Source organism: Scyliorhinus canicula, chromosome 7 (genome assembly GCF_902713615.1).
Source record: "Scyliorhinus canicula chromosome 7, sScyCan1.1, whole genome shotgun sequence".
NCBI classification, from domain to species: domain Eukaryota; kingdom Metazoa; phylum Chordata; class Chondrichthyes; order Carcharhiniformes; family Scyliorhinidae; genus Scyliorhinus; species Scyliorhinus canicula.
The window spans coordinates 343,993-368,136 of NC_052152.1; the positions used below are offsets into that span (position 1 = coordinate 343,993).

A 24,144-nucleotide genomic window follows, 5' to 3' on the forward strand; every position below is an offset into this window, starting at 1 on the left:
GCGTTGCTTCCAAGCACTTGGATCAATTAGTTTAACTATTTGTAAGTTGGGGGCAAATCTCGGTTGTTCTGTTGTTTAAATTTGGTGTACCTGCCAGTCAGTCCCACCGATCGTCAGGCCGAAGTCTCCAAGAGACGCACTCTTTCCCCTCTGCCGCCCCGCAAGATCAAGCCACCACATCTTGCGGGGCAGCGGAGGGGAAGACGGCAACCGCGCATGCGCGGGTTGGAGCCATCCAACCTGTGCATGCGCGGCTGACGTCACTTAGGCGCCACCGTCGCGTCATTCTCGACACCGCTCCTAGCCCCCCGGGGGGGGGGGGGGGGCGTGAATAGGATGCGAGGAGCGTCCTCCGAGGCCATCGTGAAACTCGGCCGAGTTCACAGCGGCCTTCCCGATGCCTTGCGGGAGCAGAGAATTCCGCTCCATGTCTCCAAAATCTCGGTGGAAAACATGATCTAATTTTAGAAGTTTGCCTCCAAAGAGGCGAGAGACAATCTGCGTCATAGAGGTTCAGTTAGCTCAGCGGGACCAAGACTTTCTTCGACACAGGTAAAAGCTCTGTACCTTGTTCTTTCCACCAGCTTTGAGGGAGTGAGTTTAAAAGTGAGAGGCACCTTCACCTCCTGCTATCCCTGTGTGTTTCATAAAAACAATTTGTTTTCTGATTGTGAACATACCTATACAGAAGTTGAAATCCCTGCTTTATAATTTCTAGAGGTGAATACTGACCGTATTAGTGTCATAGACAAAAGTTTTAGTGTTGTGGTGACACCCAAGGAGCAGGCAGATAGATGGGTACCGCTAGAAGGGGCAGGCAGTCAGTGCAGGAATCCCCTGTGGTTGTCCCGCTCTCTTACAAGTATACTGTTTTGGATACCGTTGGGGGTAATACCTATCAGGGGAAAACAGCAGCAGCCAGAGCAGTGGCACCACGGCTGGTTCTGATGTTCAGCAGGGAGGGTCAAAGCGCAGAAGAGCAATAGTCATAGGGGACTCTATAGTCAGGGGCACAGATAGGCCCCTGATAGGCACTTCTGTGGACGTGAAACAGACTCCAGGGGCTGGATTCTCCCCTACCCGGCATGACGGAGGGTCCCGGCGTAGGGGAGTGGCGCCAACCACTCAGGGGTCGGGCCTCCCCAAAGGTGTGGAATTCTCCCCACCTTTGGGGGCCAGCCCCGCGCCGGAGCGGTTGGCACCAGAATACTGGCGCAAAAAAACGGCGCCACCGGCGCATGCGCGATGTGGGTTTCTCTTCCGCTTCCGCCATGGCGGAGGCCGTGGCGGCCGCGGAGGGAGAAAGAGTGCACCCAGGGCACTGGCCCGGAGTCTGAGCGGGGGGGCCCCGATCGCGGGCCAGGCCACCGTGGGGGCACCCCCTGGGGTTCGATCGCGCCCCCCCCCCCAAGGACCCCGGGGCCCGCTCGCGCCGCTGATCCCGCCGTTACAGAGGTAGTTCAAATCTCGGCGGCGGGAGAGGCCTCCCAGCGGCGGGACTTCGGCCCATCCGGGCCGGAGAATCACCGCAGGGGCCTCGCTGATCGGGGTGGCGTGATTCCCGCCACTGCCACTTCCCGAGTGGCGGAGAATCTCTGCCACGGCGGGGACGGGATTTTAGGCGGCCCCAGGCGATTCTTCGACCCTGCTGGGGCTCGGAGAATTTTGCCCCAGGATGGAATGTTGCCTCCCTGATGCCAGGGTCCAGAATGGGTAGCGGGCACCCTGAAGGGGAAGGGCAAACAGGCAGAGGTCGTAGTACATATTGGAACTAACAACATAGACAGGAAGGGGGATGCAGCAGGAGTTCAGGGAGCTAGGCAAAAAAAAATTAAAAGACAGGTCCTCGAGCGTTGTAATCTCGGGATTACTCCCTATTAGGTCCTGTTCCTGTGCTGTACTTTTCTTTGTTCTTTGTTCACATGTTCTGGTTTTGTTCCAAACTTGTTGGTTTCTGGACAGCCTTCTTCAAGGAAATGTCCAAGGTGGTGGGGATGAGGGTGGAGCCATGCCCGAGAGTGGCAGTTTTCGGGGTATCAGAACAGCCAGATCTCTTTAGGGAGGTGGGCCGACACCCTTGCCTTTGCCTCCCTGAGAATCCTGCTCAGCCAGCGATCAGCAAAAACATCCAAAGCTGCAGACTGGCTGTCCCACCTGTCAGAATTTCTCCAAATGGAGAAAATTAAATTTGCCATCCGGGGGTCGGAAGAAGGCTTCCACGAAATTTGGGAGCCATTCACTCGGTTGTTCCAAGACCTGTTGCAGCCAAGAAGCCAGAGGGAGAGGGCGTCATGTGGTGCAGTGGATAGCACTGGGACTGCGGCGCTGAGGACCCGGGTTCGAATCCCGGCCCTGGGTAACTGTCCATGTGGAGTTTGCACATTCTCCCCATGTCTGCGTGTGTTTCAGCTCCACAGCCCAAAGATGTGCAGGTTAGGTGGATAGGCCATGCTAAATTGCCCCTTTTTGGAAAGATAAATAATTGGATACTCTAAATTTCTATTTAAAAAAAAAAGAAGCCAGCGGGAGGGGGAAGCCACATTAGAACCATAGACACAAACGGCTGGGGGGATGGAGGAGGAGAGGGGGGTAATAAAGAGGCGTGGAGCTCAACCATGCCACCCAACAGGAATAGGTTGGAAGACCCAAAGAATGAAGAATACACGGCAGACAACAAGAAGGGGAGGGGGATCAGGAGGAAAGGGGAGGCAGGGGATCTGGCTAATACAGAGCACCTGCTGAAAAACAGGAAATTGGAACTTGTGTAGGTTCACGTTCATCTTTGTTCTGTATAATAAGAAAATCCCTTAAAGATTTTAAAAAAAGTGATGTGGGAAGGGTGTACTCTGTATTATCACCCCCTGTCTTGTATAAAAAGAAAATGAGTGCAGCCGGAGCAGGGAGAGGGGTGGCAGATTGGGGTTGGTAGGGTTAGTTCATCCTCGCTGTGATTGAGGTTAATCCCCCACCATTAGAGCTAATGGGTGGGATTCTCCCAGCCCTGGGCCGGGCCGGAGAATATCCACGAATGGGCCACACCGCCCTAACGCCGGCACGCGATTCTCCGCAGAGCGGGACACAGCAGAGCGGAGAATTGGTTGGCGGCGCCGGTCGCGGGCCGCTCTACGTAGCGGCCCGCCAATTCTTCGGCCCATGTGGGCTGAGCGGCCGTAAGAAAAGAGCTGTGTCCCGCCGGCACCATTCTAACCTGCTCTGGGCCGGTGGGACCTCAGTGTGTAATGGTCGGGTGGCAGCCTTGGGGGGGGGGGGGGGGGGGGGGGGGGGTCCGACCCCAGGGGAGACCTCCGATGTGGCCTGGTCCGCGATCGGGGCCCACCAGTCGGCGGGCCGGCCTCTGTGGCTGGGGGCCTCCTTTCCTATGCACCGGCCCCTATAGTCCTGCGCCATGTTGCATTGGGGCCGACGCCACTGCGCATGTCCCCTTTGGCGCTGGCACAACTGCGCATGCACGGATCCCGCGGCGCACAGTTTGATCCGGGATCTGCAGCTGGAGCGGCGCAAAATGCTCCAGTGCCGTGATGTCGGGGCCAGAATTAGTCGTGGGAGTGGCCTGTTCACACCATCATAAAACTCGACGGCGTTTACGACGGCGTGGACACTCTGCCGCGGGATTGAAGAATCCTGCCCAATTTGTTTCAGGTTTTTATTTTATTTTTCAGATTTGAATTTGAGCTTGTCTTTCATAAGAGTAGGTTGAAATGGGATTGGTATTCATGGCTGAAGTTCTGGAATGTGGGTGGCCCTGGATATCACAGAATCATACAGTACAAAAAAGGCCTTTCGGCCCATCAAGCCTGCACCGACAAAAGACTACTCTAAATCTACACTAATCCCAGCACTTGGCCCATAGCCTTGAATATTATGGCATTTCAAATGCTCATCCAAATACTTTTTAACTGTTGTGAGTTTTCCGCTCTCAACTACCCTCTCAGGCAGTGCATTCCAGATTCCTGCCACCTTCTGAGTGAAAACAATTTTCCTCAAATCCCCTATAAACTTTCTGCCTTTCATCTTCAAATTTTGGCCCCTTGTTGTTGACCCTTCAAGTACGGGAAACAGCAGCTTTTTATCCATCCTGTTCATGTCCCTCATAATCTTACACATCTTAATTGATGTTCGTGACTCCTTAACACCTTAAGAACATAAGAATTAGGAGCAGGAGTAGGCCATCTGGCCCCTCGAGCCTGCTCCGCCATTCAATGAGATCATGGCTGATCTTTTGTGGACTCAGCTCCACTTTCCGGCCTGAATACCATAACCCTTAATCCCTTTATTCTTCAAAAAACTATCTATCTTAAAAAAATTTAATGAAGGAGCCTCAACTGCTTCACTGGGCAAGGTATTCCATAGATTCACAACCCTTTGGGTGAAGAAGTTCCTCCTAAACTCAGTCCTAAATCTACGTCCCCTTATTTTGAGGCTATGCCCCCTAGTTCTGCTTTCACCCGCCAGTGGAAACAACCTGCCCGCATCTATCCTATTTATTCCCTTCATAATTTTATATGTTTCTATAAGATCCCCCCTCATCCTTCTAAATTCCAACGAGTACAGTCCCAGTCTACTCAACCTCTCCTCGTAATCCAACCCCTTCAGCTCTGGGATTAACCTAGTGAATCTCCTCTGCACACCCTCCAGTGCCAGTACGTCCTTTCTCAAGTAAGGAGACCAAAACTGGACACAATACTCCAGGTGTGGCCTCACTAACGCCTTATACAATTGCAGCATAACCTCCCTAGTCTTAAACTCCATCTCTCTAGCAATGAAGGACAAAATTCCATTCGCCGTCTTAATCACCTGTTGCACCTGTAAACCAACTTTTGCGACTCATGCACTAGCACACCCAGGTCTCTCTGCACAGCAGCATGCTTTAATATTTTATCATTTAAATAATAATCCCCTTTAACAGTCAAGAAAGCTCAACAACGTCTCTACTTCCTACGGAAGCTAAAGAAATTCAGCATGTCTGCATCGACTCTCTGAAACCTCTACAGATGTGCGATAGAGAGCATCCTATCCGGCTGCATCACAGCCTGGTAGGGCAACTGCTCCATCCAAGATAGCAACTGCAGAGTGTGGTGAACTCAGCCCAGCGCAACAAACAAGTTTGCCACCCCCACATTGATTCTGTATACACCTCTTGCTGCCTCAGAAAGGCCAACAGCATTATCAGAGACCCCTCCCACACAGGCATTGCCTTCTTCCATCCCTCCCATCAGGAAGAAGGTACAGAAGTCTGAAGACCCGCACATCCAGACATAGGAACAGCTTCTTCCCCACAGCTACAAGACTCCTCAATGACTCCCCCTTGGACTGATCGTTTCCCTGTAACAACACTATTCACGACGCCATATGCTGCTCTTGCTCATGTTAAATTCCATCTGCCACTGAATCTGCCCATCTGACCAATCCATTGAGTACCTCTTGTAACCTAAAACCTTCTTCAACCATCTGCCAATCTTTGTGTCATCTGCAAACTTTTTATCATCCACCTCACATTTTCTTCCATATCGATTGTATATATCACAGACAGTAAGGGTCCCAGCATTGATCCCTGCGGTATGCCACTGGATGCCGGCCTCCAGTCACATAAACAGCCTATACCACGACTCTCTGTTTCCTATCACTAAGCCAATTTTGGATCCAACTTGCCACGTTATCCTGGATCCCATGTGCTTTTACCTTTTTCTGTCTCCCATTAGGGATCTTGTCAAAGGTTGTGCTGAAATTCATGTAAATGACATCAACTGTACTGCCCTCATCTATACACCTTGTCACCGCCTCATCTTTCATTCTACTTATATCATTGGTCCGTCCTGGAGTCATGTCTGCAGCCGCAGAAACACTCTTCTGTTCGGCATGGTGACACAGTGGTTAGCACTGCTGCCTCACAGCTCCAGGAATCCGGGTTCAGTTCTGGCCTCAGGTGATTGTGTGGAGTTTGCACTTGCTCCCCGTGTCTGCGTGAGTTTGCTCCAGTTTCCTCCCACAGTTCAAAGATGTGCAGGTTAGGTAGATTGGCTATGATAAATTTCCCCTTAGTGTCCAAAAGGTTAGGTTAGGTTACGGGGTTAGGGTGGAGGTGTGAGGCTTAAGTAGGGGTTCGGTCATTCAATGGGTCGGTGAAGACTTGATGGGCCGAATGGCCGCCTTTTGCACTGCAAATTCAATGATTCTATTCCCCAAACCAATTAATCCCCGATCACTATCTCTCCTGCTTTCTTCTTCCTCCATCCGCAGTACAGTAAAACCACTTCTGGTGACAGGAGCATGACTCTGTGTGTGCCCTCCCTTGAGGAACTAGAGCCCTCATTTGCTTCCAAAATAGAAAACTGATTTGTGAGCGGGATCCCAGGGGACTCCTGCACTACCTGCCTGTTGCTTTTTCATTGTTTTGTGGCCATCCATTCCGTTTTTTCCTCAAATCCCTTGAGCTGCTGTGTGACCACCTCTCTATTTGTCCTGTCCATGTAACTCTCAGCCTCGCAGATGTGCCAAAATATCTCCACCCTCCATTTGAGTTCTGAAATCTGGCAGCCGAGTTTCTACATTAGGGAGCACTTCCTGCACATGTGGTCTTTTCAGATGCAGGTCAGGTCCATGACTCCACACAGATGACAGGTCAGCATCCCACTCAGCTGACCTCATCTGCCGTGACTATCTTGGACTTACTGAGTCCTATGCCCTAACCTTGCTAATTACTTAATCTTAAAGATACTCCCTTTACTTTACCCTTAGAGTCCTTCTCTTAGTCTCTGACCTTTTACTTATTCCTGATGCTTCTCAGTTAATCTCTTAATAATCTTCCAGCTTTTTGGGTCTTGGTCTGCAACTGCCCCGTCTGACCTGTGAAAATAGTTTGGAAAACAAGGCAGCAGAAAGGAAAGGGAAAACCTCCCCTACCCCTTCACCTAACTCCCACACTTACCAAAGTACCACCTCCACTCACTGCACTCTGTGCAGGTTACACAGGGCCTCTGATTTAAACTCTGCCTCAGGAACTGGTTTCAACCAGATTACTCAGCCTCTGAACTATTAAACCTACAGCAGTCCCAGGCACAGAGAGACTGTTTTTCATTCTCCTCAGCTCTAAAAGATACTTAAGGCCTTCCGTGCTCAGTGGGCATCGCAGGGGTTGGACTGCTTTATCGACCCCGATTTTCACATTTTGATTTGACGTTTTTAACTTTCTGTTCCTCTTTGTTCTTTTTGGGCTGCGCTCCATTTGTTCGTTGTAGGATCGGCCGCCTTCAATTTATCCCTTAATTAGTTTCAGTTCTTCAAATTAGTTGATTGGCCCTATAATACGCTAAAAGATACTTAACTGTCTATCCGTCAGAATTTATAAGTTCATCAGATATAGGTGCAAAATTAGGTCATTCAGCCCTTGGAGGGGCCCATCATGGGGCGACACGGTAGCACAATTGTTAGCACTGTTGCTTCACAGCGCAGGGACCTGGGATCGATTCCCAATTTGGGTCACTGTCTTTGCGGAGTCTGCACGTTCTCCCCATACCTGTGTGGGTTTCCTCCAGGTGTTCAGTTCCCTTCCACAGTCCAAAGATGTGCAGGTTAGGTGGATTGGGCATGCTAAATTGTGCTTAGTGTCCAAAAAGGTCAGGTTGGGTTATAGGGTAGAGGTATGGGCTTGAGTAGGGTGCTCTTTCCAAGAGCCAGTGCAGACTCGAATGGCCTCCTTCTGCACTGTAAATTCTATGAGTCTTCTCCGTCATTTTATCATGGCCGATATGTTGCTCATCTGCTACCTACAATGCTACAGACCAAGAGCTGGGTTGCAAAATCAGCCAGAACATCTCCTCCCGAGAATACATGACCTAGGTGCAGGAGTCAGCAATTTAGACTCCCAAGCCAAAACAACTTCAATGTGATCATGGCTGATCCCATCCTGGCCTCAACACCACCGTCCTGCCCATTCTCCATAACCCTTCAACCCATTACTAATTAAAAATCTGTCTAATTCTTTAAATTTACTCACTTTCCCTGCATCCACCGCATTTTGGGGTAGCGAATTCCACAGATTCACAACCCTTTGGGAGAAGTAGTTTCTCCTCAAATCTGTTTTAAATTTGCTGCCTCTTATTCTAAGACTATGACAACTCGTTTTAGAATGCCCCACAAGAGGAAGCATGTGTTCCATGTCAACTTGATAATAATAATCTTTTAATAATCTTTAATGTCACAAGTATGCTTACATTAACACTGCAATGAAGTTACTGTGAAAAACCCATAGTCGCCACATTCCGGCGCCTATTCGGGTACACGGAGGGAGAATTCGGAATGGCCAAATCACCTAACAAGCACGTCTTTTGGGACTTGTGGGAAGAAACTGGAGCACCGGAGGAAACCCATCCAGACATGATGAGAACGTGCAGACTCCGCACCGAAGGTGACCTAGCCGGGAATTAAACCTGGGACCCTGGTGCTGTGAAGCCATAGTGGTAACCACTGTGCTACCGTGCTGCCCATACCTTTATCCATACCTTTCAGCATCTTATATACCTTGATTAGATATCCCCTCATTCTTCTAAATTCTAGAGTATAGGCCTAAACTGTTCAATCTCTTCTCATACGACAAACCCCTCATCTCTGGAATCAATCCAGTGAACCTCCTCTGAACTGCCTCCAATGCCACTGCATCGTTCCTCAAATAAGGGGACCAAAACTGTGCACAATACTCCAGGGGCGGTCTCACCAATGCCTTGTGTAGTTGCAACAACACTTCCTTGCCTTTATACTCAATTCCTTTTGCTATAAATGCCAACATTCCATTTGCTTTCTTTATTATCTGCATGACCTCACACTTATCCACATTAAACTCCATCTGCCACATTTTGGCCCATCTCCTAACCTATCTGTATCCATTTGTAAGGTTCTTATTCCCTCATTGCAACTTACTGTCTCACCGATGTTTGTGTCATCTGCAAATCTGGCTAAAGAACCTTCTATTCCTCTATCTAAGTTGTTAATATAGATTGTAAATAGCTGGGGCCCAAGGACCGAACCCTATGGCACCCCATTAGTTACATCTTGCCATCCAGAAAAAGACCCATTTATCGCCGACTCTTTGTCTCCTGTCCGTCAGCCAGTCTTCTATCCAAGCTAATAAATCACCCCTAATCTATGTGATCTCACCCAGTGAATTAACCGTCTGTGAGGCACCTTATCAAACGCCTTCATAACTCCAGATATACTACATCTACAGGATCCCCATTATCCACTTTGCTTGTTACATCTTTGAAGAACTCAAGCAAATTAGTCAAACCTAATTTGCCCTTCGTAAATCCATGTGAACTCTGATGGATAGCATTTTGACATTCCAAATGTCCTGATATTACATCTTTGACAATTGATTCTAACAATTTTCCAACAACAGATGTTCAACTAAATGGTCTGTAATTTCCCACATTCTGCCTCCCTCCCTTTTTGAATAAGGGCATTACATAAGCATTTTCCCAATCCACTGGAACCTTTCCCTAGTCCTTGGAATTTTGGGATATTAGAGCCAATGGATCAACTATCTCAGCTGCCACTTCCTTTGACATCCTAGAATACGTTTCCCCATTGATGCTGATTGTTCCTCCACCCTTTCTATTACCTCTGAATTGCCCATTCCTATAGGAATGGTACTCGTGTGCTCCATCGTGAAAACTGAGGCAAAGCATTGATTTAGCATCTCTGCCATTTCTGTGTTCCCCACTATTAACTCACCAGTTCCATCTTCCAAGGGACCAACATTTTCCTTTGTGACTCTCTTCCCTTTTATGTTTCTGTAGAAGTATTTGCTCTCCTTTCTGATAGTCTAGTTTTTCGTAATTTACCTGAGCTCTTTTTATTACCTTTTTAGCACCCTTTGTTTATGTTTGAAAGTTTTCCAATCTTCCAGCCTGCCACTGGCCTTTGCAGTATGATGTAACTTAGTTTTTGTATTTATAATGTCCTTGACTTCCTTGTTTAGCCATGGATGTTTTTTTATCCCCTTTATCCATAGAACAGTACAGCACAGTACATGCCCTTTGTGCCGACCATTTGTCTTAATCTAGGGTCAACCTAATCTACACCCTGGACTTTAACCTGGTGTTGTAAGACTTCTTACTGTGCTAACCCACACCCCTTCAATTTACTGCTGTCCCCAAGTGCATGTCCAAGAGTCGCTTAAATGTCCCCAATGATTCAGACTCCAACACCTCTGCTGGCAGTGCATTGCACGCACCCACCAGACATGGCCCCTCATGACAGCCAATTTCTCCCTGGGGAAAAGTCTCTGACTATCCACTCTATCCATGCCTCTCATCACCTTGTACACCTCTATCAAGCCACCTCTCTTCCTTCGCTCCAGTGAGAAAAGCCTTAGGTCCCTCAATCTTTCTTCATAAGACATGCCCTCCATTCCAGGCAGCATCCTGGTAAATCTCCTCTGTACCCTCTCCAGAGCATCCACATCTTTCCTTCCTATAATGAGGCAACAGAACTGGACACAATATTCCAAGCGTGGTCTAACGAGGGTTTTATAAAGCTGCAGCAAAATCTTGCGGCTCTTAAACTCAATCCCCCTGTTAATGAAAGTCAATACCCCATACGCCTTTTTAACAACCCTCTCAACCTGGGTGGCAACTTTGAGGGATCTATGTACGTGGACTCCAAGATCCCTCTGTTCTCCACCCTTCCAAGAATCCTGCCTTTAACCCTGCATTCAGCATTCAAATTCAACCTTCCAGAATGAATCACTTCACATTTATCTAGGTTGAACTCCATCTGCCACTTCTCAGTCCAGCTCTGCATCCTGCCAGTGTCCTGTTGTAACCTGCAACAGCCCTCAAAAACTGTGGATATTACCTGTTATTGGATGATGGTTACTGTGAGCCGGTCAGGTATACCCTTTTTTCCTTCTTTCATCTGGGCAACCATTGTGCTGGTTCTGGTCTCCCAGTGGAGTGGGTGGGTGTTCTCGGGTGGCAGGGGCGGAGGGCTAGCCCTCCTTCCCAGGATGCCCTATTGATGGATGTATTGAGGGTTTTTCTTCTCCCGGACTTGGACTCATTCCTGACTAGGGTTAGAATGATGATCCTTTCTCTCCTTGTGTGATTGGGGCTGGTGTATTGCCCTGGATGGAGTTGGGTGGGTGCAAACTCTGCAGGGTGTGGTTTTTGGGGTTGTGTGGACAGTCCTGGGGACATAATTTCCTGAGTTTGCTTTCTAGATGGTGCTGGGCTAGGCCAGGCCCGGCACCATGGTTGGTATCCTATTGTCCCCAAGAATCGGAGGTGCCCCCTTTTCAGAGCACCTGTGGTGGGGGTGGCGTGGGAGTTCTGCACGTAGCAGATATCCTGTTTTCTTTCCCTGGAGTAGGTGTGATTTCCTCCCTTATTGGCAGGTGGCTGGCTCTCTTCCTCGTTGCTGTGTCTCGGGAGGCTGCCTGAGAAGTTGGATACTGATTCCCTGTTCTGTTTTTTTTGTGTATGATACTGTTCTGTAACTTTGTTGTGTCAATTTCTAAAATGTAAAATCCTCACAGACATAATTTTTTTTAAAACATCTAGTCCGGTATGGATTGGTAGTTTTAAGTAGTCGCTACTTGTATATTCAGACTCAAAACAGCACTCTCGTTCCCAGTTTTGCCTGGAAACATAAAAGCTTGTACGTCCATGTTAAGGAAAATGTAGGTAAATTTATGGAAAATCCATTGGAGGGTGGAATTGAACCTTGGTGTGAAACATTACACATTGTTGCTACATTGTGCCTTGGTGAAAAGTATTAATTTTTAAACAGTACCAGAGTTACATGGTTTCTCTTTATAAATTTCCTATTTCCTATTACAGCTTTGGAAAAAAGGGAGCAGGAGAATGAACAATTACGACTGGATTGTGATCATTTTAAAGCTAGGCTGAAAATAGCTCAGGCAGACTGCCAAAAGGAGCGAGAGGTAAAAATTAATCCTGTGGTATGACCCACCCTACCTAACCCATCCTGATTAAGTGCTCATGGGTTTTGTGAATTTGCATATGGTTTAGAAATTCAGGGCCCTTTTGCCCGTTTTCAAGTACAAAACAGATGGTGAAACATCCACTACAGCAGAATGGATATACATACCCATTGCACACTGATCGGGCTATCTTTGTGAAGTTCATGAAAGACAAAGATTTCTCAAGCCACTCCTGAAATTGGCTAAACAGAATGAATAAGAATGAACTGAAAAGTTTTATGGAGCCTTTCAAAACCTTCAAGCGGCTATTGGATAGGTACATGGATTAGGGTAGAATAATGGAGTGTAGATTAACTTCTTCTTAAGGGCAGCACGGTAGCATTGTGGATAGCACAATTGCTTCACAGCTCCAGGGTCCCAAGTTCGATTTCGACTTGGGTCACTGTCTGTGTGGAGTCTGCACATCCTCACTGTGTGTGCGTGGGTTTCCTCCGGGTGCTCCGGTTTCCTCCCACAGTCCAAAGATGTGCAGGTTGGGTGGATTGGCCATGATAAATTGCCCTTAGTGTCCAAAATTCTATGATTAACCTAGGACAAAAGTTCGGCACAACATCGTGGGCCGAAGGGCCTGTTCTGTGCTGTATTTCTCTATCTATCTAAAACCTTTGGATGTCCCAAAGTGCTTAAAAGCCAATGAAGAACTCCGAAGTATAATCACTATTGTAATGAGGGAAATGTGACAACATTGTTACGTACAGTAAATTCCCATAAAGCTACAATAATGACCATATAATTATTTATTAATTGTTAGGATCAGAGCATCGCTGGAAAGATCAGCAATTATCGCCCATCCTTAAGAACGTGATAATTAGCCATCTCTTGAACTGTTGCAGTCCATCTGGTGGATTTTGACCCAACACAATGAAGGAACAGCAATATAGGGCATGATCCACCCAAAAGGGAACAAGGTCCCATAGCGAGCGCGTTTGGCCGCATGTTTCCCAGCACTCGCAGTGCCGAGAAACACATGGCTATTCAACGCGACGAGCGTTGTATAAGGGGCCTGAACGGGGAACGTGCGGCATAGCCTCGTTTTGTACAGTGGGGAGCTCCACTCGCCAGAACTCCCCAGTGTAGTGACAAATTAGGACGCCGTTTTTAAATGGATCCCAGTCTCCAAGGCCCCCGAAGCGATTGTGAGATCACGTTGGATCTTGCAAGGCGTTGTGAGCCGGGTAGACCCCAGGAGCGGTGTTTCGTGGCTTTTATCGGTCACGCTGCGCCATGGCGAGCTTCTTTTCCAGCGCAGAGTGGTGATTGGATCACGCCCATAATTTCAAGTCAAGACGGTGTGTGGCTTGGAGAGGAATGTGATGTTCCTGTGTCTGCTGCACTTGTCTTTCAAACTGGTAACGGTCGCACATTTGAAAGGTACTCGCTGAGGTGACTTGGTGATTTACTGCAGTGCATCTTGTAAATGATACACGCTGCAGCCACAGTGCAATGGTGGTAGAGGAGTGAATGTATAGGGGGGAGGTGTGGGCTTGGTAGGGTGCTTTTTCCAAGAGCCAGTGCCGACTCTATGGGCCGAATGGCCTCCTTCTGCATTGTAAATTCTATGACATTCTACAGCAACTCTGCTTCCTCAATACCACTTGTCCCTCTACAGATCTTTGTATCATCTGCAAACGTGACAACAATGCCTTCAGTTCTTTCTTCCAGATTATTAATGTATATCGTGAAAAGTTGTAATCCCAACACGGATCCCTGAGGCACACCACTAGTCACCGTCTCCCATCCTGAAAAAGACCCCTTTATCCCCACCCTCTGCCTTCTGCCAGGCAGCTAATTGTCTATCCATGCCAGAATCTTACCCTTAACACCATGAGCTCTTAACTTATTCAACAACCTTCGATGCGACATTGTTTCAAAGACCTTCTGGAAATCTAAATAAATCACGTCCACTGGTTCTCCTTTGTCTAACTTCCTTGTTACCTCCTCAAATAACTCGAACAGATTTTTCAGACATGACCTCCCTTGACAAAAACCATGTTGACTCAGTCCTATTTTATCATACCAGTACCAGCCTCCCCAGACAGGCGCCGGAATGTGGCGACTAGGGGCTTTTCACAGTAACTTCATTGAAGCCTACTCATGACAATAAGCGATTTCCATTTTTCATTTCATACACTTCCAAGTAGTCAGCGATCTCATCTTTAATAATAAAAAAAAACAAGAACAAAGAAAATTACAACCCAGGAACAGACCCTTCGGCCCTCCCAGCCTGCGCTGATCCAGATCCTTTATCTAAACCTGTCTCCTATTTTCCAAGGTCTACTTACCTCTGTTCCCGCCCATTCATATACCTGTCTAGATGCTTCTTAAATAATGTTATCGTGCCCGCCTCTACCACCTCCGCTGGTAAAGCGTTCCAGGCACCCACCACCCTCTGCGCAAAAAACTTTCCACGCACGTCTCCCTTAAACTGTCCCCCTCTCACCTTGAAATCGTGACCCCTTGTAACTGACACCCCCACTCTTGGGAAAAGCTTGTTGCTATCCACCCTGTCCATACCTCTCATAATTTTGTAGACCTCAATCAGGTCCCCCCTCAACCTCCGTCTTCCCAAAGAAAACAATCCTAACCTACTCAACCTTTCTTCATAGCTAGCACCCTCCATACCAGGCAACATCCTGGTGAACCTCCTCTGCACCCTCTCCAAGGCATCCACATCCTTCTGGTAATGTGGCGACCAGAACTGCACACAGCATTCCAAATGTGGCCGAACCAAAGTCCTATACAACTGTAACATGACCTGCCAACTCTTGTACTCAATACCCCGTCCGATGAAGGCAAGCATGCTGCCTATCACTGATAAGTCTATTTTCTTCCAGATGTGAATAGATCCTATCCCTCAGTATCTTCTCCAACAGTTTGCCTACCACTGACGTCAAGCTCACAGGTCTATAATTCCCTGGATTATCCCTGCTACCCTTCTTAAACAAAGGGACAACATTAGCAATTCTCCAGTCCTCCGGGACCTCACCCATGCTCAAGGATGCTGCAAAGATATCTGTTAAGGCCCCAGCTATTTCGACCCTCGCTTCCCTCAGTAACCTGGGATAGATCCCATCCGGTCCTGGGGACTTGTCCACCTTAACGTCTTTCAGAATACCCAAAACTTCCCCCTTCCGTATAACAACTTGACCGAGAGTATTTAAACATCCTTCCCTAGCCTCAACATCCATCTTGTCCCTCTCCTTTGTGAATACCGATGCAAAGTACTCATTAAGAATCTCACCCATTTCCTTTGAGTCCACGCATAAATTCCCTCTTTTGTCTTTAAGTGGGCCAATCCTTTCTCTAGTTACCCTCTTGCTCCTTACATACGAATAAAATGCTTTGGGATTTTCCTTAACCCTGTTAGCCAAAGATATTTCATGACCCCTTTTAGCCCTCTTTATTGCGCGTTTGAGATTCATCCTACTTTCCCGATATTCCTCCAAAGCTTCATCAGTTTTAAGTTGCCTCGATCCTATGTATGCTTCCTTTTTCATCTTAGCTAGTCTCACAATTTCACCCATCATCCATGGTTCCCTAATCTTGCCATTTCTATCTTTCATTTTCACAGGAACATGTCTGTCCTGCACACTAATCAACCTTTCCTTAAAAGACTTCCACATTTCAAATGTGGATTTACCCTTAAACAGCTGCTTCCAATCCACATTCCCTAGCTCCTGCCGAATTTTGTTATACTCTGCCTTTCCTCAATTTAGTACTTTTCCTTTCGGACCCCTCTTGTCCTTGTCCATGAGTATTCTAAAACTTACGGAATTGTGATCGCTATTCCCAAAGTAATCACCGACTGAAACATCAACCACCTGGCCGGGATCATTCCCCAATACCAGGTCCAGTATGGCCCCTTCCCGAGTTGGACTATTTACATACTGCTCTAAAAAACTCTCCTGGATGCTCCTTACAAACTCTGCTCCATCTACGCCTCCAACACTACACGAATCCCATTCAATGTTGGGGAAGTTAAAATCTCCCATCACAACCACCCTATTGCTCCTACATTTTTCTATAATCTGTCTGCATATTTGTACCTCTACTTCATGCTCGCTTTTGGGAGGCCTGTAGTAAAGTCCCAACAATGTTACTGCACCCTTCCTATTTCTCAGCTCCACCCATATTGCCTCAGTGCTCGAATCCTCCATCATGCCCTCCTTAATCACAGCTGTGATATCATCTCTGACGAGTAATGCAACTCCTCCACCCCTTCTACCTCCCTCTCTATCCCTCCTGAAGCATCTATACCCTGGATATTCAGTTGCCAGTCCTGCCCTTCCCTCAACCAAGTCTCAGTAATACCAATAGCATCATATTCCCAGGTACTGATCCAAGCCCTAAGTTCATCTGCCTTACCTGCTACACTTCTCGCATTAAAACAAATGCACCTCAGACCACCTTTGCATTCATCATCTCTTCCCTGTCTACTCTTCCCCTTAGTCACATTGATTTATTGTCTCGTACCTTACTGGCTTTAGTTGCTGCTTCTTTACTGACCTCTAACTTCCTAATCTGGTTCCCATCCCCCTGCCACATTAGTTTAAAACCTCCCCAACAGTGTTAGCAAAAGCACCCCCTAGGACATTGGTTCCAGTCCTGCCCAGGTGTATACCATCCGGTTTGTAATGGTCCCACCGCCCCCAGAACCAGTTCCAATGTCCCAAAAATCTGACCCCTCCCTCCTGCACCATCTCTCAAGCCACATATTCATTCTGACTATTCTTGAATTTCTACTCTGACTGTCCCGTGGCACTGGTAGCAATCCTGAGATTACTACCTTTGAGGTCCTACTTTTTAACTTATCTCCTAACTCCCTAAATTCTGATTGTAGGACCTCATCCCTTTTTTTACCTATATCGTTGGTGCCTATATGCACCACGACAAGTGGCTGTTCACCCTCCCCCTTCAGTATGTCCTGCAGCCGATCGGAGACATTCCTGAACCGAGCACCCGGGAGGCAACATACCATTCGGGAGTCTCGTTTTCAACCACAGAAACGCCTGTCTACTCCCCTTACAATTGAATCCCCTATAACTATAGCCCTGCCAGTCTTTTTCCCGCCCTTCTGTGCAGCAGAACTAGCCACGGTGCCATGAGCCTGGCTTCTACTGCCTTCCCCTGGTGAGTCATCTCCCCCAACAGTATCCAAAACGGTATACCTGTTTTGGAGGGAGATGACCGCAGGGGACACCTGCACTTCCTTCCTGCTCTTTCTCTGCCTTTTGGTCACCCATTCCCTGTCTCCGTCACCAATCCTAATCTGCGGTGTGACCAACTCACTGAACGTGCTATCCACGGCCTCCTCAGCATCGCGGATGCTCCAAAGTGAGTCAATCCGCAGCTCCAGAGCCGTCATGCGGTCTAACAGTAGCTGCAGCTGGACACACTTCCCGCACATGAAGAAGTCAGGGGCATCGGCCGCGTCCCTGAACTCCCACATTGCGCACGAGGAGCATAACACGGGACTGGAATCTCCTGCCATTTTTACCCTTTACCTTAACTGATTACAAATATAGTATCAAATAATTATTAAGTGAAATGAATAAAGATTTTACTTACCAATCACAATACTCACCAACACACGAAGAGTTAAATTTCTCCCAGCAACTGCTAATTGGAGCACTTTCCTTGCCAGCCAATCAGGTCACTGCTTTGCTGTGATGTCACCCTTCAAGGTAAGTTTTTAAAGAGATAAACTTACCTTCCCAACAACCACGGCTGTTTTTTTTTGGTTAGAGGAGAGGGTAGGGAGGGAAACACTGAGGAAGTGTTTCAGGTTTAATTGTCACTTGACAACAGCCCCTTCACAAACCACCTTCAAATTAGGCTGACCGCACTGCACGTATGCAAATCTCCCCGGAACAGGCAATCTGTAGCTCCGCTCTGCTGCCCTCTGCTGGATGCTTGCTTGCACTCGAACTCCTCGGGTCTCTTTCGCAGGTACACCTTCAAATTAGGTCGACCGCACAGCTCGTATGCAAATCTCCCCGGAACAACCAATCAGTAGCTCCGCTCTGCTGCCCTCTGCTGGATGCTTGCTTGCAATGGACTCTAAAATTTTAGCAATGACCGAAGTCAGGCCAACCGGCCTATAATTTCCCGTCTTCTGCCTCCCTCCCTTCTTAAACAGCTCTGTTACATTAGCCACTTTCCAGTCCTCTGGGACCCTCCCTGCCTACAGTGATTCCTGAAAGATCAGCACCAATGTCTCCACAATCTCCTGAGCTGTCTCTTTTAGAACCCTGGGGTGTAGTCCATCCGGTCCATGTGATTTATCCACCTTCAGACCTTTCAGTTTCCCAGAACCTTCTCCTTAGTGATGGCCACCACACTCACCACTGCCCCCTGATTCTTCCAGAGCTCTCGCATCCCACTGGTGTCTTCCACCGTGAAGACTGATGCACCGTCACTATTCAGTTCCTCTGTCATTTCTTTGTTTCCTATTATTACTTCTCCAGCCACATGTCTATTTTTGCCTCTCTCTTATCTTATATATATTGAAAGAAACTCTTCCTATCTTCCTTTATATTACATGGTAGCTTGCATTCATATTTCATCTTCTCCCCCTTATTGCTTTTTTAGTTGTCCTCTGCTCGCTTTTTTTTTATAAATTTAGATTATCCAATTATTTTTTCTATTAAGGGGCAATTTAGCGTGGCCAATCCACCTACTCTGCACATTTTTGGGTTGTGGGGGCGAAACCCACGCAGACACGGGGAGAATGTGCAAATTCCACACGGACAGTGACCCAGAGCCGGGATCGAACCTGGGACCTCAGCGCCGTGAGGCAGTTGTGCTAACCACTAGGCCACCGTGCTGCCCTCTCTGCTCGCTTTTAAAGGCTTCCCAATCGTCTGGCTTCCCACTAATCCTTGCCACTTTGTATGTTTTTTTTTAGCTTTATGCTGTCCTTGACTTCCCTCGTCAGCCATGGATGCCTTGTCCTCCCCTCAGCATGTTTCCTGCTCCTTGGGATGAATTTCTGCTGTGCCTCCTGAATAACTCGCAAAAACTCCTGCCATTGCAGTTCCACTGTCTTCCCTTCTAGTCTCCTTTTCCAATCAACTCTGGCCAGCTCCTCCCTCATGTCTTTGTAGTTACCCTTATTTAATCATAATACCATTATATCTGATTCCAGCTGCTCCCTTTCAATCTGCAGGGTGAATTCTATCATATTGTGGTCACTTCTACCGAAGGGTTCCTTCATCTTACGTTCCCTAATCAAGTCTGCCTCATAACACATCACCAGATCCAGAATTGCCTGTTCCCTAGTAGGCTCTGTTACAAGCTGCTCCAAAAAACATCTCTTAGACATTCCACAATTCCTTTACTTGGGATCCACTACCAACCTGATTTTACCAGTCCTCCTGCATATTGAAGTCCCCCATGATTATTGTAATATTGCCTTTTTTACATGCCTTTTCTATCTCCTGATTTATTTTCTGCCCCACCTCCTGACTACTGCTAGGGGGCCTGTACATAACTCCCATCAGGGTCTTTTACCTTTGCGATTCCTCAACTCTACCCACAGAGATTCTATGCCTTCTGATCCTATGTCACTCCTTGCTGTCGATTTAACTTCATTCCTTACTAACAATGCAATCCCGCCCCCTTTGCCCATCTGCCTGTCGCAGATCCTTTTATATTTCGATCCCAGCTCTGATCCCCTTGCAGCCACGTCTCTGTGATGCCCACAACATCGTACCGGCCAATTTCAATGTGCGCAACAAGCTCACTTACCACTTTGCTGTGATGTCACCCTTCAAGGTAAGTTTTTAAAGAGATAAACTTACCTTCCCAACAACCACGGTTGTTTTTTTTTGGTTAGAGGAGGGGGTAGGGAGGGAAACACTGAGGAAGTGTTTCAGGTTTAATTGTCACTTGACAACAGGCCCTTCACAAACCACCTTCAAATTAGGCTGACCGCACTGCACGTATGCAAATCTCCCCGGAACAACCAATCAGTAGCTCCGCTCTGCTGCCCTCTGCTGGATGCTTGCTTGCACTCGAACTCCTCGGGTCTCTATCGCAGGTACACCTCCAAATTAGGCTGACCGCACTGCATGTATGCAAATCTCCCCGGAACAACCAATCAGTAGCTCCGCTCTGCTGCCCTCTGCTGGTTTCAGTTTTGAGGAAAAGAGCTGGGGTGTGTCTGTGTTTGCAGTGCGCTGGATCTGCTGTGATCTCTGCTATGAAAGACTATCTCTGAATCATTTGGGTGATTTAAACTCATAATAGTAATGTCTTTAACCTGATGTGTTTCTGTTTAAAGGTGTTAAGTCTCTTGGATGTTTAAAGGAACAACTGAAGGATTATTTAGTGTTGTATTATTTTCGGGGTTATCTTTGAAGTAAGGGGTGTTAAGTGATCCAATGTTTATTTAAAAAGTTAAGTTGAGTTCATGGAATAAACATTGTTTTGTGTTTAAAAACCCACATGTCCATAATTGTAATACCACACCTGGAGAACAAGCCGTGTGCTTGAAAAGCAACAATACATTAAAGGGAGAGGTTGTTTGAACTCCATGATACATTTTGGGGTTCTGAAAACGCCTCTCCCATAACACCTCCGTTTTGAATCTTAACCCTCAATCAGTAACCTCTCCAAAGTTATATTTCCTCTTAACTTTTCTCCTAATTTTCCTTGTCGTTGAACCCATATCTTCATGTAACAACCTGCCGCGTCGCTTACCATTTATGTTTTACTTCTCGTTTTATTCCTTTTAGTATTACTGGGCCTATTCACTGAGCTCCCCTCAGTCACTGTACCTTGTACTGTTGCCCTTTTTGATTTTTGACTTGTTTCTCTGTCTTACACTTTCCCCCTTACTGCCTTTTGTTTCTGTCCCTGTTTTACTACCTTCCGACTTCGTGCATCGGTTCCCACCCCCCTTCCACATTAGTTTAAACCCGCCCAACAGCTCTAGCAAACCCCCCCCCCCCCAGGACATCATTCCAGTCCTGCCCAGGTACAGACTGTCCGGTTTGTATTGGTTCCACTTCCCCCAGAACCGGTTCCAATACCCCAGGAATTTGAATCCCTCCCTCTTGCACCATCTCTTGAGCCACACATTAATCCTATCCATCCTGACATTCCTACTCTGAGCAGCCCGTGGCACTGGTAGCAATCCTGAGATTATTACTTTTGAAGTCCTACTTTTTAGTTTAACTCCTAACTCCCTGAATTCAGCTTGTAGGACCTTCCCCCCCCCCCCCCCCCCCCCCCGCCCCCCCCCCCCCCCCCCCCCCCCCCGCAGAATGCCCTGCAGCCGCTCCAAGACATCCTTGACCCTTGCACCAGGGAGGCAACATACCATCCTGGAGTCTCAATTGCATGCCTTTCTATTCCCCTTACGATCGAGTCCCCTATCACTATAGCCCTGCTATTTTTCTTCCTGCCCTGCCGCGCAGCAGAGCCAGCCACGATGCCATGAACCTGGCTGCTGCTGCCTTCCCCTGGTGAGCCATCTCCCTCAACAGTATCCAAAACTGTATATCTGTTTTGCAGGGAGATGACCGCAGGGGACATTTGCACTGCCTTCCTACTCTTGCTCTGTCTTTTGGTCACCCATTTTTTATCTCCCTCAGTAACTTTCACCTGCGGTGTGACCAACTCGCTAAACGTGCTATCCACGACATCCTCAGCATCGCGGATGCTCCAAAGTGAGTCCATCCGCAGCTCCAGAACCGTCAAGCAGTGTAACAGGAGCTGCAACTGAACACACTTCCTGCATGTGAAGGAGCCAGGGACAGTGGACGTGTCCCTGAGCTCCCACATCGCACACGAGGAGTATGACACGGGTCTGGGATCTCCTGCCATGTCTTAAACCTTAGGTTAACTTATACAACTACAATTCCAAAAAACGAAAGAAGGAATAAATGAATAAATTAGACAATGAAAAGAAAAACTACTTACCAGTCACTTACCAGGGTTAAAAAGCACCTCCTCCCCACCCAGCTTCGAATTCCCACCCAGCTTCAAATTCCCAAACTCACTCTTTGCTGTCTAACTCTGGCAGTGTCTTCTCTGGTTTACTGGGAGAACTCACTGGGAGTTCTCCACACCATACCTATTTTTAATAAATACAAATGCACTTATCTTCCCCAAAGGTGTCCCAGGACCAAGTCCAAAGGGGCACGTTACCTCTACAAAGGGACACCAAATTAATCCACAAAGTTCAGACCTGGTCTAATCTGCACAATTTGTATTTCACACTCGAGATCTACCAAAATCTCATTTCAGTGGAGACAGCTGATGATTTAAAATATCAGCTGCCTCTGTAAGCCGCACATACATGAAACACAACCTGCCTCTTCAAAAATTAGAAGTGCCGTATTTCGGGTCAGAATTTACGTTTTTCAGACAGCTCTCCATCATGGTGAAAATCTGGGCCTTAGTCTTTACAGCAGAGTGTTATTTTACAATGTTGATTGCAGGAAAAGAACTATGAGATAGTGTGTGTTGTGATACCTTAGAAGTGTTCTACAGATAAAATGTTAAATGTCAATGTAAGATCACAAAGTAAGATTACCTCAACCAATCAGAGTCAACTTGCGTCTTTTGACTTTAAACTAAAGCTTGGGGGCCACTGCTCCCTGGTGCATTAGGGATGATAAATAGATTGTTAAAGGTGCATCTCCTAACGTGGTGGTGAAAATAACCAGCAGTAAATGTAGGAGCCAAAAGCTGTTTCTTTGCACTGTGCTGGATTATGACATATGAAGAAAGACTGGACCCTGTACTCACGGAAGTTTAGAAGAATGAGAGGGGATCTCATGGAAACATATACAATCCTGATGGGACTGGACAGGCTAGATGCAGGAAGAATGTTCCCGATGTTGGGGACGTCCAGAACTAGGGGTCACAGCCTAAGAGTAAGGACTGAGATGAGGAAGAACTTCTTCTCTCAGAGTTGTGAACTTGTGGAATTCTATACCACAGAAAGCTGTTGGGGCCAATTCGTTGGATATATTCAAGAGGGAGCTGGACGTAGCCCTTGTGGCTAAAAGGATCAAGGGGTATAGAGAGAAAGCAGGAATGGGACACTGAATTTGCACGATCAGACATGGTCATATTGAATGGTGGTACAGACTCGAAGGGCCGAATGGCCTACTCCTGCACCTATTTTCTATATTTCTATTATTGCTTCCTGCTGAAGCAGCTTTCTATATTTTTGTTTATGAAGGAAAAATTGGCATCGAGGCTACAATTGAATGAAGCAAGACAGCAACTGCTCCAACAAGCTGAATACTGCACAGAAATGGGGGCTGCAGTCTGCACTTTGCTTTGGAGAGTCTCCAGCAACGAGGAATCTGTTAAATTTATCCTTGGAGGAGTAGGTTACATTGAAATTTTTAAGTATACTCACTTTCTCTGGTCTGTCAAACTCATTTAAAGCTATGTTTGTTTTTAAGAATGACGTACCATTTTTAAATGTAGAATTGATTTGATTACAAATGTTCAGCTACGAGGAGGAATCAGTAACCAAGATTTGTGAGCTGAGGTTGGCTATGGGGCTATAGTAAGACACAAAGAACCAAATATGACAATGTTATCCTAAAACTAGAGAGGGTTAAAATCAGTTGTGCCCGTTTGTGCATTGTTACTCCAGTGCACATAATTGGTGAGATCTGAAGAGTCTCTGAAAGTTACAAAATCAAAGTCAAGATGGCATTATGAAAGGTTCGACAAATTTGTTAGAGTTTTTTGAGGATGTAGCTTGCAGGTTAGATAGAGGGAAATCAGTAGATGTAGTATACTCGAAAATCGCAAAAGGCATTCAATAAAGTGTCACAGATAAAGTTAATACACAAGATAATAATAATCTTTATTATTGTCACAAGTCGGCTTACATTAACACTGCAATTAAGTTATTGTGAAAAGCCCCTAGTCGCCACATTCTGGCGCCTGTTCGGAGGGAGAATTCAGAATGTCCAAATTACCTAATAGCACGTCTTCGGGACTTGTGGGAGGAAACTGGAGCACCCGGAGGAAACCCACGCAGACACGGAGAGAATGTGCAAACTCCACACAGACAGTGACCCAAGCCGGGAATTGAACCTGGGACCCTGGAGCTGTGAGGCAACAGTGCTACTGTGCTAAGAGCTTATGGA

At 47.1% G+C, this 24,144-nt stretch overlaps 1 protein-coding gene across 3 annotated transcripts in view; it reads left to right on the top strand.

The window, feature by feature from the left end:
• Positions 1-24,144, top strand: part of LOC119968581 (heat shock transcription factor 2 binding protein) — a 156,456-nt gene that overhangs the window by 38,001 nt on the left and 94,311 nt on the right. For all 3 annotated transcript variants that reach the window (XM_038801207.1, XM_038801209.1, XM_038801208.1), the window contains exons 3-4: positions 11,856-11,959; positions 23,217-23,366. In XM_038801207.1, the coding sequence (XP_038657135.1) occupies positions 11,856-11,959; positions 23,217-23,366 (254 nt within the window). The remainder of the gene's footprint in view (positions 1-11,855; positions 11,960-23,216; positions 23,367-24,144) is intronic.